Consider the following 17,733-nt stretch of genomic DNA (forward strand, 5'->3'; position numbering starts at 1 on the left):
GCGGTACCTATGTTGCCGGCAAAAGCATGTCCACAACCAGGAGGGGACATGCTGTCAATCAGTTATTCAACAAAAATGTGATGCCAAAGTAATATGAGAAGAACGATAACCTGGTGATGGAGTCGTAGACACAAATTTGGCTCCATGAGAAAAAAAGAAGCTAGCTAATGGATGGGAAGCCAAGGTCCATGTTATTATAGATCAACTAGCTGGCAATTTGTGATGGAGAAGCAAGCTCCAGGATTAAGAGGAAATAGTTCACTTGAAAAGGGCTTCTGGGGTGCCTTGGTGGCTCAGTGGGTTAAAGCCTCTGCCTTTCAGCTCAGGTCATGATCCCAGGGTTCTAGGATCGAGCCCCGCATCGGGCTCTCTGCTCAGCGGGGAGCCTGCTTCCCCCTCTCTCTGCCTGCCTCTCTGCCTACTTGTCATCTCTGTCTGCAAATAAATAAATAAAATCTTAAAAAAAAAAAAAGTGCCGCTCAATCCTGGCTGTACATCACAATCATGGAAGCTCTGGTTTGGTTTTGTTTTTAGGGGCTGGTCTTGAATACAGACTTATTCATTCTCTAGAGGCATATATAAAAGGTTTTATGAGTTCTCTAAGTAATGATAACATGCAATATGGTAATAAGCAACATAGCAAAGAATTATTCTCTTAAGATTGAGTAGCGTCATGTTTGCTGTTGTTAGGAATCAGTGGTGGATATGGATATAAATATTGTAGAGAATTGGGCACTTGGGTGGCTCAGTCAGTTGAGTGTTCAGCCCAAGTAGTGATCTTGGGGTCATGAGATTGAGCCCTGTGTAGGGCTCTGCACTAAGTAGGGAGTCTGCTTGAGATTCTCTCTCTCTCCCTCTCCCTCTGCCCCTCCCCCTGCTCATGCACTCTCTCTCTCTCTCTCAAATAAACAAATAAATCTTCTTTAAAAAAATATTTTAGAGAAAGCAGAATAACTCTTGCGCCACTGTCTGAGCCCAGCCCAGAGAGGGAGGTGTTAGGAAATGTTCTGTGTGCTCTTACCAGGGATGGTCATGACAGCGTACTTGTGTCTACTGGGGACATGCCAGTTTTTAGTTCAGATCCCAAACAGGAAGTTTCTCTTACTGTCCTAGTCAGTTCAGGGGACCGGGTGGCTTAAACAGTGGAAATTTCTCACACATCTAGAAGCTAAGAAGGCCAGATCGGAGCACAGATCGGGCCAAGATTCAGTGTCTGGGCAAGGTTGCTCTTCCTGGTTTTCAGATGGTCATCCATCTTCTCCTTGCATTCTCACGTGGCAGAAAGAGAGAGAAGGCGAGCTCTCTTGCATCTGTCTTATAGGGGCATGAGCTCCATCTTGGGGTTCTACTCTCATCACCTCATCTCAACCTCATTATCTCCCAGAAGCCCATCTCCAAATACCATCGCACTGGGGATTCGGGCTTCAACATACAGTTTTGGAGGGAGCACAAACATGCAGTCCACAATATGGACTGAATAGACAGGCATGTAGCCCTATCCATGAGAATAGCTCTCGCACCCCACAAAAGACAGGACATAGATCCCAAAGGGCATTCCATGCTAGAGTCAGGGGAGAAGCACTGAACAGACAGAAAAGGGCTTTCATTAGGGTGATAGGTAATCAGTGGTGGACAATTACACATGCATTAGAAGGCATACGTGCCCTTAGAAATAGCATTATTATATGGCAGGACCTAAAAAGGAACTTTGAGTTATTTCAGAAATATAGACTGAGATTTTCCATAAACAGTGCTACTGGGTCTGAGGCAAGGAGGTGACATTGCAAAAGAGGCTTGTGTAAACAAGAAGAATGCACGCAAGGGAAGAGAAGCTCTTCTCCTAGGCTTTCTCCAGTGTCTTCAATAAGAATCAGGACGTCTTAGTGGAACCTCACTGATTGTCACTGGTAAGTTTAAAGAGCTATGCACTGACCTCGACGTGGTTCTCCCTCTATGACTTGAGACATTCTTCGGTAAGGCCTGACCTAAATTCTCCTGTGGGTATTTTCTATCAAGAGACTCCCCACTGAGTGGATTGCACTTAACAGTGACGGTGGTGGGCAGAGGAGCTCCTGGTAATGAACACGGCTGACAAAATTTTGTCCGGAAGTGTTCATTATAGAAACACAGTGGTTGGCGGTAAAAGGCCGCCGTTCTGGCCGAGATGCTATCATGGATTTAAATTAGTTTGTTTTCAACGCTGTGAACTCTTGGACTTGTGTTCCAGCCCAGTCTCTGGGAAGGAGAGAACTCCATGTGATGCCTCGCAGGCCTGCTAACACTGATACTTTCCTTTTTCCTGATACTTCCAGGAGAATGTAGCTGCCTGCCTATGGGACGCGTACTCAGGCCTGTTAGGTGACCAAGCCATGATCCTTGCTATGAACTCCAGGTATGGTAAGCTCTAACACTCCCCGATTTCACTGACTGAACATCTTCAAAAATGCAATAGAGAAAAATCACAGTTGTGAGAAACAGAAAACGGCTCCAAATACCACCATCCCAACTCAACAGCTACTATTTCTTTCTTTCTCACGTTCTTCCTCACTTCTTCAGTACTGTATGGATCAGCAGGTAGTCTAATTATTGTACGCCAATCGGATTTTCTGTAATATTTTTCCCCTTGGCATTATGTCTTAAGTTTTTTCCCTACATGCTCATATTTTCATTTTAATGGCAGTATAAGATTCCCCAATTTTGAAATTTTTAAATTACATTTTATTTTGCCAATAGAATGATAATCATCTTTGTACATAAAAGATTGTATTTCCTCTGAAATATTTTTTTGAAATAGCATTCCGAGGGCGAGGTTACCGATTTAGATGACAGGCAACCACAAAAATGGCCTGCTGCTGGGAATCCTAATTGGTGGACAGCCCTAGCTGCTCCCTGACGGTCCAGGCAGCCTGGCGGGGCAGTCCGCTCCAATGGGTGACTTTGAGTCTAGGAAACCCATCAACCCTGCTGAACCCTTCTTAGAACTTGCTATAGTCTACACACTTTCTAACCCTCCTTCCTTCCTTCTCTCCTTCTCTCCAAAATCTCATGTACCTCTAATCCTGTTTTGGCATCTGTTTCCCAAGATCCCAAACTATTGCAGATGGGATTGAAAACCTACTTAGAGCTTTTAGTAAGGAGTCAGTTTGCTGTCCAGAAAAATCCCACTAATAATGTTTCTTCAAAGCCTAGTCACCAAAAGACATAGATTCTTACATACATTTTTCTACTTTACTAATTTAATAGGCCCAAAATTGTACCTCATTATTATTTTAATTTGTATTCCTTTCAAAAAAAAAAGCAAGACCTAATATTTTCTGTATGTTTATATATTTACGAATTTTCTCATGTGGGAATTTTTTCGTGGTCTTTGCACCTTCATGAGGATTTTTGTTTTGGCATATACTTAGTAAGTGTCTCATGACATTTCTATGGGGTTAAAATTTTTTGTTCTTTTTTATCTTCTCAGAATTGATTTTAGTGTCATTGCTATTTTTTCTTTCACTTTTTTGTATGACATCTGGTATAAAATTAATTCTATATCACACTTTACTATTACGTTCACTTTCTCCTAGTTTTCTGTTAGTTGATTTTTGTTACCCTCTAGGCTATAACAGATATTTTTGATGTTATGAATGAATTTAAATTATCTTCACAATTCCATTATGCAAACCAGACGTCAACAAACTTGGCCTGTGGGCTAAATCTGTTTTTGTAGTCTCCTGGTTTTGTACATTCTGAGAGATAAGAATGTTTTTTACATTTTTTTTTTTTTTTGACAGAAAGGGAGTGAGAGTGGGGAGAAAAGGGGAAGATAAAGAGGGAGAGAGAATCCTAAGCAGGCTCCGCACTCAGTGCAGAGCTCTATGGGGCTCTGTCTCATGACCTTGAGATCATGACCTGAACCAAAATCAAAACTGGACGCTTAACAGACTGAGCCACCCAGGCACCTCCCCGCCTCTTTTTCATTTTTAAATAGTTGGGGGAGGATAAAAAGAAGGAGGATATTTCACAACATGCAAATGCTCTGTGAAATTCAAATCCCAAGGTTGGCAAACAAAGTTTTGTTGGAATAGAGCCACATTTATGTATTTATTCATGCATTGTCTGTGACTGCTTTTGCATTATGATAGCAGACCTGAGCAGACAGAGGCCATTTGGCCGGCAACGCCTTGTATACTTGTTGTCTAGACTGTCACCGAAAATGTTTGTTGATCCCAATACAGATAACACTGATTTAAAGTGCTTCATTCCCAAAGGCTTGTTTAAACTCTGAATGCTTTTTGACATTCGTCGGTATAAGGGAATACTTACGTGCTTAAGGGTTCCAAGCTGTTCTTGAGGATCTTGAGGCAATGGTCGATACAGGAATGTACACCTGCGATCAAATTGTATTGAACTAAATACACACACACACATGAGCACAAATAAAACTGGGGAGATCTGAACGAGAAGGCTGGGAGGAATCACTATCAATATCCCGGTGGTGACACTCTACTATAATCGTTGGAGAAGGTCACCACTGGGGAAAACTGTGGGAAGTATATTAGATGTTTCTCTTTATTATTTCTTACAACATCATGTAAAGCTACAAATACCTCAAAAATTTTTAATTAAAAAAAAAAAAGGCATTCTAAGAACACATTCTGATCCAACATGAAATATTCTCAATAGATTAGTGCCACATTTGGCCAGGGAGGGGAGACAAGAGTATTTAATACAGGTATTTTCTATTCCCATATTAGATATTCTCTAGAATTTACATTCTTTCCCATTGTTTAGAATTTTATTGTGATGCCACCACTAAACTGTTTTGACTTAGTGCTGTTTTATAATAGATTTTATTATCTGATTGAACTAGATCTTCCTTATTTTCTTGATCACTTCCAGCATGATAACTTTTGATAATCTCTCCAATTTATTTTTCTAAGAGGAAGGTAAATGTGTTTTACCAACTTCTGATGAAAATGTCCTGAAATTTTAATTGTGCTTTCAGAGTTTGTAAAATAATTTGAGAATAATTGACATTTATAAATGATGTTCCTATTTATAAATCTATCTTTCTAATTATTCAAGTTCTGTTTTGTGCTCTCCCTTAAAAGTTTGAGATATTTTTAACATAGATTCTGCACATTTCTAGACTGATTTCTTATTTATATTGTATTTTGGCTCCCTCCTTCCCCAATTTTATTGTTTGAACGGCAATTTCTGATATGCTGGGATACATATGGGATTTTGGGGGGGATGTATTTATCCTGTGTTTGAGCTTACTGAACTATTTTTATTAGACCATGTCTTATTTGAAAAACAACAAATTCTAACACAATATTTTAAAATAGGAAATTGAACCCTTATGTTCCTGTTTTTAATAAAAACTCATACACGACTTCTCAATTAGCAAAATGTTGGTTTAAATAAGACTTTTCAAGAAATTATTCAAACTATTCATTCTCCTTAAAAAATGATGTTGAAATTTATTAAATACTTTTTCAAGATTGATTAAAGCATGATTTTTAATTTAATCTATTATAGATATGTGTTAATTGATAGTTTTTATGCTATTGGTCCATCCTTACATTCTGATGATAAATCATAATTGGTGTTACAATGTTATTTTATTATTTTAAAAATTATTATTCTAAAAATTTAAACTTCATACTCATAAATGAAATTTGTTAGTTTTTTTTATTATTTTAATTCCAGTGTAGTTAATATACAGTTTCGGGTGTACAATCGTGTGAGTGATTCAGCAGCCCCATATATTATTACTCAGTGCTCATCAAGAGAAGTGTTCTTTTTTTTAATTTAATTTTTTTTTCATTGTTCCAAAATTCATTGCGCACCACACCCAGTGCTCCATGCAATACGTGCCCTCCTTAATACCCACTGCCAGGATCCCCCCACCCCCCACATTCCTCTCCAAATCTTTGTCATCTATTTTACCCATCCCCCCACTAGCCTCCTTTCTGGGAACTAACTTTAACCAGACTCTGTAGTTAAGAGTCTGTTTTCTCATTTGTCTCTTTTGATTTCCCTTTGTATGTTTGTTTTGTTTCTTAAATTCCACAGATGAGTGAAATCATATGGCATTTGTCTGTTTCTGACTGGCTTATTTTGCTTAGCATTATACTCCCTAGATCAATTTATATTGTCGCAAATGTCAAGATTTCATCCTTTCTACGGCTGAATAATATTCCATTGTATATATACACCATTTCTTCTTTATGCATTCATTTATCAATGGATACTTGGGCTGTTTCCATAATTTGGCTATTGTAAATAATATTGTTATAAACATAGGGGTGCACATATTCCTTTGAATTAGTGTTTTCATATTCTTTGGGTAAATACCCAGTAGCCCAATTCCTGGACTGTAGGGTAGTTCTACTGTTAACTTTCCGAAGGACTCTATACTGTTTTCCACAGTGGCTGCACCAGTTTGCACTCCACCAACAGTGCGAAAGTGTTCCTTTTTCTCCACATCCTTGCCAAAATCGGTTGTTTCTTGTTGATTTTAGCCATTCTGAGAGGTGGGAGGTGATATCTCAATATAGTTTTCATTTGTATTTCCCTGATAATGAGTGATGTTGAGCATCTTCTCATGTGTCTGTTGGCCATCTGGATGTCTTCTTTGGAGAAATGTCTATTCATCTCTTCTGCCCATTTTTAAATTCACTTTGAGGGGGATGCTAAGTTTCATAAATTCTTCATATATTTTGGATACTAACCCTTTATTGGACATGTCATTTGCAAATATCTTCTCCCATTCCCTTGGTTGTCTTCTAGTTTTGTTGGTTGTTTCTTTTGCTGTGCAGTATTTTATTTTGATGAAGTCCCAGTAGTTTAATTTTGCTTTTGTTTCCCTTGCCTCAGGAGACATATCTAGAAAGATGTTATTATGACAAAAGTCAGAAATTATGGTCTGCGTTCTCTTCTAGGATTTTTGTGGTTTCAGGTCTCACATTTAGATTTTTAATCCATCTTGAGTTTATTATTTTGTATTTTGTAAGAAAGAGGTCTGGGTTCATTCTTTTGTATGTTGCTATCCAGGCTTCTCCCAACAGCATTTGTTGAAGAAATTGTCTTTTTCCCATTGCATATTCTTGCCTCCTTTGTTAAAAATTAATTGACATGTAATTGTAGGTTTATTTCTGGGTTTTCTATTCTGTTCTATTGATCCATGTTGTCTCTTTTTGTACCAGTACCATAATGTTTTGATTACCACAGCTTTACAGTCCAGAATTGCAATACTTCCAGTTTTGTTTTTCTTTTTCAAGACCATTGGCTATTTGGGGTCTTGTGATTTTATACAAATGTTAGTATCCTTTGTTCCACTTCTGTGAAAAATGCTGTTTTTGCATCTATGTTCATCAGAGTTGTTCGTCTGTAGTTCTCTTTTTTTGTGGTATTTTTATCTGGTTTTATATCAGGGTAATGTTAGTCTCATAAAATGAATTCAGAAATTTTCCTTCCTCATCTACTTTTTTAAAAGTTTGAGAATAGGCATTAACTATTCTTTAAATGTTTGGTAGAATTCACCTGTGAGTCCACCTGGTCCTGGCCTCTGGTTTGTTGGGAATTTTTTGATCGCTGATTCATTTTCATTGCTGCTTATCAGTCTGTTCAAGTTTTCTATTTCTTTCTGTTTCTGTTTTGGTAGTTTTTATGTTTCTAGGAATTTATCCATTTCTTCCAGGTTGTTCAATTTGGAATATAATTTTTCATAAATTCTATTATAATTATTTCTATCTCTATGGTGCTCATTGTTATTTCTCCTCTCTCATTTTTAATTTTATTTATTTGAGTACTTTCTCTTTTTTTCTTGAGATGTCTAGCAAGAGGTTTATCAATTTTATTGATTTTTTTCCCAAGAAAAAATTAATCTGTTCTATTGTGTTTTTAGTTTCTATTTCATTTATTTCTGCTCTAATTTTTATTATTTTCTTCCTTCTGCTAGTTTTAGGTTTTGTCTATTGTTTTTTTCCTAGCTCCTTGAGGTGTAGGTTAGATTGAGATTTTTCTCGCTTCTTGAGGTAGGCTTGTTTTGTTATATACTTCCCTTTTGCTGCATCCCATGATTTGAACCATTGTGTTTTCATTTTCATTTCTCTCCATGTAATTTTTTAATCTCTTTTTTGATTTCCTGGTTGACCCATTCATTGTTTAGTAGCATGTTATTTAACCTCCTTGTTTTGGTGCTCTTTCCAGATATTTTCTGGTGGTTGATTTCTAATTTCATGTGTGATGGTCAGAGAAAATGCATGGTGTGACTTTGATCTTTTTGAATTTGTTCAGACTTGTTTCACGGCCTATTATGTGATCTATTCTGAAGAATGTTCCATGTGCCCTTAAAAAGAATGTGTTTTCTGGGGTGCCTGCGTGCCTCAGTTGATTAAGCAACCAACTCCTGATTTCAGTTCAGGTCATGATCTCAGGGTCATGAGATTGAGCCCCAATTTAGGCTCTGCACTGAGCATAGAGCCAGTTTGGGATTATCTCTCTCCTTCTCCCCCTCACCCCTTGCCACTTGCACCCACTCTGTTTCTCTCTCTCTAAAAAATAAAAACAAAAAACAAAGTGTATTCTGCTATTTTAGGATGGAGTGTTCTGAATATATCTGTTAATTTTATCTCATCCCTTGTGCCATCCAAAACCGCTGTTTCCTTGTTGATTTTCTGCCTGGATTATCTATCCATTGACGTAAGTGAGGTGTTAAAGTCCCCCACTGTTAATGTATTACTATCTATTAGTTCCTTTATGTTTGTTATTAACTGTTTCATGTATTTGGTTGCTCCAATGCTGGGTGTATAAATATATACAATTGTTATATCTTCTTGTTCAATTGTCCATGTTATTATTAGATAGTGTCTTTCTTGGTCTCTTGTTAGAGTTTTGCAGTTTTGTCATAAATTCTATTTTCTCCAAAGAGAAAAGCCATTAGTACGGCTATCCTGGCTTTCTTTTGTCATCTATCTGCATGACAAATGTTTCTCCTTCCCCTTGCTTTCAATCTGCACGTGTCTTTAGGTGTGAAATGAGTCTTGTAGGCAGCATATAGATGGGTCTTGTTTTTAAATTCAGTCTGTCACCCTATATCTTTTGTTTGGGGCATTTAGTCCATTTACATTCCAAGTAACGGGTATGTATTTATTGCCATTTTGTTACTTGGCTTGTGGTTGTTTTATAGCTCCTCTTTGATCCTTTCTCCTCTTGCTCTGCTCTCACAGTTTGCTGGCTTTCTTTAGTGGCATACTTGGATTCTTACTCTTTACTTTTTGCATATATATTACTGGGTTATGATTTGTGGTTACCATTAGCTTTGTATATTACATTTCTGTGTACACCTTACACTTGAGCCCATTCTTAACTCCTCTCTCCTCCACATGTTTGGTTTATGATGTAATACTTTACCTCCTTTTATTTTGTGGGTCCCTTGACTGATTTTTATGGGTAGACTTATTTTTATTGCTTTTGTCCTTCCTACTTTTCTTACTCATACTTATGGTCTTCCCTTTATAATCATACAGTCTCCTTTAACATTTCCTGTAAGGCTGGTTTAATGGTCATGAACTTCTTTAGTTTTTGTTTGTCTGGGAAACTCTTTATTGCTCCTTCTCTTCTGAATTATAGCTTTGCTGGAGAGAGTATTCTTGGTCACAGATATTTTTTTTCCCCCTTTCAGCACTTTGAATATATCATGCTACTCTTTTCTGGCCTTCAAAGTTTCTGCTAAAAATCTGCTGGATAACGTATGGGGTTTCACTCATATATAAATGTCATTTTTTTCTCTTGCTTTTAAAATTCTCTCTTTATCACTATGTGTTGCCATTTTAATTATTGTGTGTCTTGTGCGGACCTCCTTGGGTTGATTTTGTTGGGGAATCTCTGTGCTTCTTGGATATGGATCTTTGTTTTCTTCCCTGGATTAGGGAACTTATCAGCTACTATTTCTTCAAGTAAATCTTCTGCTCCCTTTTCTCTCTCCTCTTCTTTTGGGGTCCTTATAAGGAGAATGCTATTATGCTTGATGGAGTTGCTGAGTTCCCTAAGTCTATTCTCATTCCACATAGATTTCTTTTCTCTTACCTGCTGAACTTGATTCCTTTCCATTATTCTGTCCTCCAGGTCGCTTCTTTGTTCTTCAGCTTCCTCTTGCATGCTACTTACTCCATCTAGTATATTTTGAATTTCATTTGTTGTGTTCTGTGTCTTTGATTTGCCCTTTTATATCTCTTTGTTATAGGGTCTCACTGATGTCCTCCAATCTTTTCTCAAGTTCAGTGAGTATCTTTACGATCATGACTTTAAATCCTCTACCTGACATATTACTTATGTCTATTTTGCTTAGGTCTCTTGCTGTGGTTTTGTCCTTTTCTTTCATTTGGGACATATTCCTTCGTCTCTTAATTTTGTCTAACTCTCTGTGTCTGTTTCTGTTAGAAAACTCAGCTCTGTCTTCTGCTCTAGAAAGTAATGGCCTTATGAAGAAGAGGGTCTATAGTGCCCTGCAGTGCAATGTCTCTGGTTCACCAGAAACTGATACTTCATGGGTATCTCGAGTGTTGCATGTGCCCTGCTGTTGTGTCTTTCACTTTTCCCTTCAGTCCAGCCATCTGCAGTGTCTCTATTTCTCTATGGGCAGTGGCTTGTCCTGGTGGTATTAGTGGACCAGTTGGGGGCCACCTTGGGCTTAAGTTGAATCAAACTAGGCATTTGCCAGAGATGACATAGCACAAACTGTAGGGCCCTTTCCCTGTGTTGCCCCCTGAGAAATTCTTGTTGGTGGGTGGGACCTGCAATCAGAACTAGTGTCTGCCCAACCCCCTGCTGCGGCTACCTTCTGACTGGTATGTGTAATTATCTTCCTCTCGCCACAGGCCAGAGTCACTTTGGAGCAGTGCTGGCCATTGCAGGCGCTGCTTGCACATTGTCAGGCTTGCAGCCCCTGTGTGAGTAGTCCAGGAGTGACTGGAGTGGACGTGTCACTGCCAGTGGGATGGGCTGACTGGGGTGGGCTCCCAGTTTTAGCAAGTTGTGCATTAGTCTTCCATGGGGTTGCTGCCACCCAGGGAGACTGAGGTCCCACAAAGTAGGCCGGGAGATACAGTGTTGGCAAAGTTTGTGCCCATCTTCTAGGGGAAGGGACAAACAGCACCAGGACCGAGGCAAGCTCGACTGGAAAGGGCACATCCACTGAAGCTGGGGGCCTGGGGGAACCCTTGGTGTAAGCAAGTCGGGTAGTGAATGCCTGTGCAGTGCTGGTTCCTGCAAGCAGCTGTGTGTTTATGCTGAAGGGCAGGGGAGGGGAATGGCACCTGCTAGCTCCTCAGTTCCCAGAGAAGTCCCTCAGGGATCCTGCCAGTTCCTTTGTTCCTTCAGGAGTTCCCCAATGACTTCTGTCTCTCCAGGACTTGAATTGAGATTAGTAAATAACACTCCATCCCAGAAGCCCCAAGCATTTTTCAAACAGCTGTTTTTATGCCAGATCTCTGTGGGCTGTTCATTTGCTATCCCTTTAAGAGCAGAGACTCTGCTTTCCATTGCCCTCCAGGCTGTCCCAGAACCAAGCCTGCTGATTTTTAAAATTCCAGGCTTTAAGTTCCACTGGTGGTCAGAACTCATGAAATCTGGCGTCTCTAATTTTCAAAGCCAAATGTCTTTCCTGTAGGGGCTTCCGGTGTTAGGATCCTTTTCACTCCCCTCTCTGTGCTTGCAAGCTCCGTCCCTCTCACAAATGGCCCATGGTCTGTTTAGCTCCCCACCACGTCTCTGCCCTTTCTATCCTCTTATATAGAGGATATATAATATCTTATACTTATAAGATATTATATTTATATTTATAAGATATTTATATTTATATAGATATACCATATCTATATAAATATAAGATATTTACATTTATATAATATCTTATAAAAATATCTTATATTTTTACCTTTAGTTGTAGAGTTTGTTCTGCCAGTCCTTGAGTCCTTTTCTGGATTACTTACACTGATGTGGGCATTATCTAGTCGCATCTGTTGGACAGTGTGAGCTTGGGTGGTCCTCTTCCATCAATTTCCCAGCCTTTCTGGAATTAGTTAATATTTTTGAGATTGTCTTTTATTATAACTGTTTTGAATAACCAGTTATAAACAGATCCCTGACTACCATTCATTGGTTTTTCTTCTGAACTTATAAACTCATTTACTATTTTGTGTTGAGGTCTGTGTGTATATCTTGCCTAGGTGAATTAACTAGAATTTACAAAACAGTACTACACAGACAGATAGTAGGTGCACATGAAGACCTTATGTACTAAAATAATACTTTAGGTATCAGATAGTACTTGGCCAATGTATGACAAATGAAATCTATAAGAAATTTTATAGAATTAAAGGAAGATTATTATGACAAACAGACCAAGTTTCTCATATCAGTTCCAGATTTTGTGACTTTGATGAAGTTACTTAACTTCCCGGTGCCTCAAATTGCTTGTCCAAAAGTTGAGCATCATGATAGTTCTTACCTCTTAGTATTGCCATGAAGATGTACTGAGATAATACATTCAGGGCAAGTAAGATACCTAGTGTCTGGTGATAAAGTCCTCAGTATCAGTGCTTCTTAACCTATTTTAATTCTCCTTTGGGAAACTGATGAAACTTTTGGACTACCCGCCCCCCAAAATACACACAGACACATAGAAACAAAACTTGGGTTTCATGAAAAGGCAGAACCCTGGATTAGAACCCTCTGTTTCATAATTTTTTTTTTGTAATTTTTTTTTCAATGTTCCCAGATTCATTGTTTATGCACCACACCCAGTGCTCCATGCAATACGTGCCCTCCACAATACCCACCACCAGGCTCACTCATCTCCCCACCCTGCTCCCCTCCAAAACCCTCAGTTTGTTTCTCAGAGTCCACAGTTTCTCATGGTTCATCTCCCCCTCTAATTCCCCCCATTCACTTCTCCTTTCCTTCTCCCAGTGTCCTTCATGTTATTACTTGTGCTCCACAAGTAAGTTTAACTTTTTTTTTCTTTTTGGTCTACCTAAATGTATTAAAAATCCCCAGGCAATAATTTTCCTTTGATTTTTTAAAAATGTATTATAGATTTTGCTATTTGTACTTTGGCCAAATATTATTTGGTACATAAATTTTCACATAAGCTATATCCTCACATATACCTGTATAATTTAATAATATAAATCAGTCTTATTTGTTTCTATTAAACCCATACCATAGCTTACTCCTTTTTTTTTTCTTTTACTTCTGTAGGCTTTCTTGATATTTAGTTTCTGCTTCCTCTTTTTTCTTTTTAAAATATTTATTAAATTTGCCAGCAAGGATCATTATATTTATTATTCCCCTTTCCTCATTTTATACTTACTAATTTTGTTTATCCCCTTTATTTCTTTGATTATATTTTTAGTAGCTTTAAAATCTGGTTACATGTTTAGTTTGTCATTTTTCTCTCACTTTATTTTTTTTATTTTTAAAAAGATTTTATTTATTTATTTATTTGAGAGAGAAAGTGAGTGAGAGGGAAGGAGAGAGAATCTGAAGCAGACTCTGCACTGAGAACCAAGCCCAACCCAGGGCTCAATCCCACAACCACAAGACCATGACCTGAGCCTAAACCAAAAGTGGGATGCTTAACCAACTGAGCTACCCAGATGCCCCTTATTTTAAATGAGAAAAATTCTAATAGTGTTCAAGTACTTTTAAGTACTTTGAATTTTCTCATTTTTAAAATGGATTTCTCATTGTGATTTGAGAATAAAACATATACTTACAAATATGATAAATATTTGTCAGCACACCATGATTATTGAGAAAGACGATCCTTGTTATCTCATTTAATATAATTTATCTTTACCTCCTTATTAATTTTAGTAAAGATCTCCTCTTTTGCAGAATTTTTAATTTTTACCTACCATATGCCGATAATTGAATGCTTAATAGTCTATGACTGTGTTTGTTTTTCCTTGTATTTTTAATAATTTTCTTTAACAATTTCTTTTTTTTTTTTAAGATTTTATTTATTTATTTGACAGAGAGAGAGATCACAAGTAGACAGGGAGGCAGGCAGAGAGAGGGGAAGGGAAGCAGGCTCCCTGCTGAGCAGAGAGCCCGATGCGGGACTCGATCCCGGGACCCTGAGATCATGACCTGAGCCGAAGGCAGCGGCTTAACCCACTGAGCCACCCAGGCGCCCTTCTTTAACAATTTCTATTTCCTCTTGTATTTTAAGTAATTCAATACCTTGTACTTTTAATAGTTTTACTTTTAATAATTAAAATTTTTTTCTATGTTATTAACTATCCCTTTTATTATTTTAAATCATCATATATTTATCTCTCAATATTCTTTTATTTGAACTAAACATTTTATCATATTAAAATGTTCCTCCTGATTTCTTTGTGATCTGTTTAATATAATTTCCTCATGCTTTTATTAGGAGGTATCTACTTTGTTTTATTTGATTGTGATTCTTAAAATTATACTTGCAAAAATATATGTTGCCTTTTGCTTACTGATCATACAGTAATTGAGTGAGGAATGCTTATTCTTCTTTCCCAAGTTCCTTTCTCTATCACCTGGTTGTGCACCCTGGAATACAAAAAAAGCATTTACACTGAAATTCTTAATTCTAAGATGTCACTTACTGTAAAACACATTAGTAATTTAATAACTATTCTTTTGAAAGCTAATTACACGTGCATCAAAAAAAAAATGTATCCTTAACGGCAGTTGTCCATTTTGACCCATAGATTTGCATGTGTCTTTTTTCTTTAGCATCATCAATGTCTCACACTCAACCTTCCTTACATTTAAAATTTGAAGATCTGTTGCCCATTAGCAGTTATGCACAGGCTTAGAGGATCATGCTACTTTTCTTATCTTTAGTCATGATTTGGAACATTTTAGCATTTTTAGGACTAGCAGTATGATTTCAAAGTACATTGAAAGAAACTATTTACTATTTCATCAAAATCTTAATTTTGCATTTTCCTAAGCCAAGTTATTTATCCCTAAAAGTTAAATATCTTCCCCTGAAAATTCTACTGGAAGCTGTTCAGAGTCTAATAATTCATTCAAGCTATGAATAAGTCAAATTAATCTTCCCAAGATTTGAAAATTATCTATCATAGTCTAAGAAATTCCATTTCCAACAGTGGGATTAGACACTTTGATTTTCCCGTCCAGTAGAGAAAAAGATATTCTGAGTCCAACATAAAATTTCCTACCTTACCATCTACATCACCATCTTTTCAAAAAAAAAAAAAAATATTTTCACCTCAAAAAAAAAAAAATCAGGAAGGACTGTTATCCACATCGCACATATCTAAGGCATAACAACTGTGTCATAACTTGTCTTTCCAACTGCTGACAGCAGGTTTCTTCTGCCAAGAATTAGAGGCCGCATCCCAATAATTTCAGAAACATTAAAATGTAAGAAGCGGAGTATCACAGCTTAGAGAAAATGTGGCAGTAATATATTTCAGCTAAAGCTCAGCATGGCTTTGCGGGTTTGCCTGGAATTGTAACCACTCTTTACTTATTGTGTCTATGGGGAAATATATTCTGGTTTCTAAATAACTGATTACAGATGATTTTTAAAAAGAAACTCATTCCTTCACATTTAGAGCACCATTGTCATTTTTATGAGAATATGTAAAACCCACATGTTATGTAAAGCCAAGAGCTGGGCCTCATTTTCTAGTACATTCTCCCTTAAACCAGAAAAAGCCACTAAACTTAGATTACATTTGTTCTCTCCTCTATGTAATAATTACACCTCTTTCTTCCCAGCTATGTAGATCCCCTTCTGCAGTTTGAAACCCAACTGAAGATAATAAAGTCCTCCTTTAAAGTGGTATTTTCTATACCAAGTCTTGAGGAAGTGAAGAAAATGGGAAACAGGGAAGATGACAAAGAGGACCTGGAGGTGAGCGGTTGCTTCCCTTAATTGTTAGGAGCCATCGTCCCCGCGGTCCCGCAGGCGCCTCCGCAGGTCACAGTCCTTGTTATGTCCTTCATCTTTTATCAATACCGTAGATTAACCACAGTGTCTTCCAGCTTTCATCTGAGCTCCCCGGACTCCTTGTGAATTCTACAACTCATGGGATTTGATGGGTTGTACAGGAGTTACAGGAACGGATGAATGAAGAGATTTGGGGTTAATTATTTTAGCAAGGACAAGAGTTTATGGGCAAATGCTCCAAGAAGGGAAGTAAGAGCAGGGAGAGGCAGAGGGAGGACCAGCCCTGCAGTGAGGGGAGCGACATCTCTGGTCTCGGTTTCCCCAGCACAGCTGCACGGCGCACCCGCCCTGGAAGGTGGAGGGCGATGCATGGCACATGGTCCTGGGAGCTCTCGTCCGTCTGGCTGTCCCTCTCCTCTCTTACCTTCAGTTTATGGGGAGAACGCAGGACCCCGGGGGCATAAAGCCATAGACCTTGAACACAGTTACGTCTAATTTTACCGGCCGGATGCTTGGGTCACTTTTTTTTCTTTTTCAGAATCTGTATCAAAACACTTTAAACTTATTTGAGGACACTCTTCTGATCTTAGTGTCCAAAGATCTCTACAAACTGCAAATCTTAAAGGTAAAATAAAGGGAAAATGAGCAATTTTGTTTTCTTGTCTTAAATCTAAAGAGGTCATTATATTTCACTTAGTATTTCCCTTTTCCTATACTTATGTCTCCTTCAAGTATTTGGCGGCTGATTTTTTTTTTCTTTTCCTCCCAAGCTGTCTAATTATCCCCAAAATGAAATCGCTTCCCTTTATTTCAATTAAAGAGCCATGATTTTAAGAATTCAATTTTGGGAAGATGGCGGCAACGAAACACTTAAGAAGCCAAATGTTCTGTGGCAATGTCAGAGTGGTACAGTGCGGTTTAGCAGGACAGAGAGGGCGATCGGCTCCGACTACCTGCGGGTCAGGCGGCCGCGCCGGGATGGTCTCCGTAGGCTTTTGCTCCCTCCCCAGCACCGCTGGAGCTGAAGGGTCCTGGCTTCACGGGCACCGTGCTGTCCGAGCAAAGCCCCACAACTGTCCGAATCCCCACTGACATCCGGACCTCAGGGTGTCTTTAACGTCCCAGGCAGAGACAGGAGGCTGCTCAGGATGTCTTCCCATCCTCAACGGCTTCTAATACGATGGCCCTGGGGGCACCTGTCAGGAAACACTGGGAAGCCAGGTTGACTTATTCTACGAGGAGCATTACGAGTTTAGGCAAATCACTAAATACATTCAAGTAAAGAAGCAGAATTGGTATCTGGGAAGACAAGAAGGAACTGAGGGAAAATAAAATGCACGGAGTTAATTTGTGCCTAACTTGAGTCGAGTATTTTCTGTGCATTTTTAAAAATTTAACCTCACAACTCTTTAAAGTCCTTATTATTATCCCATTATTACAACCACCTCCCCACGCATGCTCTTTCAACCAATAAACTACTGTTATGAGCATTTACTCTACATCGGGTTGACTAAGCTGAATATTTCACGTATAGGTTATCTCATTTCATCCTTAAAATAACCCTCCGAGGAAGCTACTGTGATTTTCCCCCGTTTTGCTGATAAGGAAATGGAAGCGATAATATATGCCATGCTAATGAATGGGGGGGGGCTCTCTAACTTGGAAACCCATTCCCTGACTATGTTGTTCTCATACCTTCCATGTCTAGAAACTCACTTGATTCTCAAAAAGAGCAAAAAGCCCACTCTTGGGAAAGGCACAGCCTG

The 17,733-nt window shown here is 38.4% G+C and overlaps 1 protein-coding gene across 5 annotated transcripts in view; it reads left to right on the forward strand.

Annotated features, from left to right (window-relative positions):
- Positions 1-17,733, forward strand: part of MROH9 (maestro heat like repeat family member 9) — a 94,695-nt gene that overhangs the window by 20,489 nt on the left and 56,473 nt on the right. For 4 of the 5 annotated variants that reach the window (XM_047704334.1, XM_047704336.1, XM_047704337.1 and 1 more), the window contains exons 4-6: positions 2,313-2,392; positions 15,796-15,931; positions 16,506-16,592. In XM_047704334.1, the coding sequence (XP_047560290.1) occupies positions 2,313-2,392; positions 15,796-15,931; positions 16,506-16,592 (303 nt within the window). Of the gene's footprint in view, positions 1-2,311; positions 2,398-15,795; positions 15,932-16,505; positions 16,593-17,733 lie in introns of those variants that run through there. The other variant, XM_047704338.1, reaches the window with a different exon arrangement.

The sequence above is a fragment of the Lutra lutra genome, chromosome 15 (assembly GCF_902655055.1).
Source record: "Lutra lutra chromosome 15, mLutLut1.2, whole genome shotgun sequence".
Classification (NCBI taxonomy): Eukaryota; Metazoa; Chordata; class Mammalia; order Carnivora; family Mustelidae; genus Lutra; species Lutra lutra.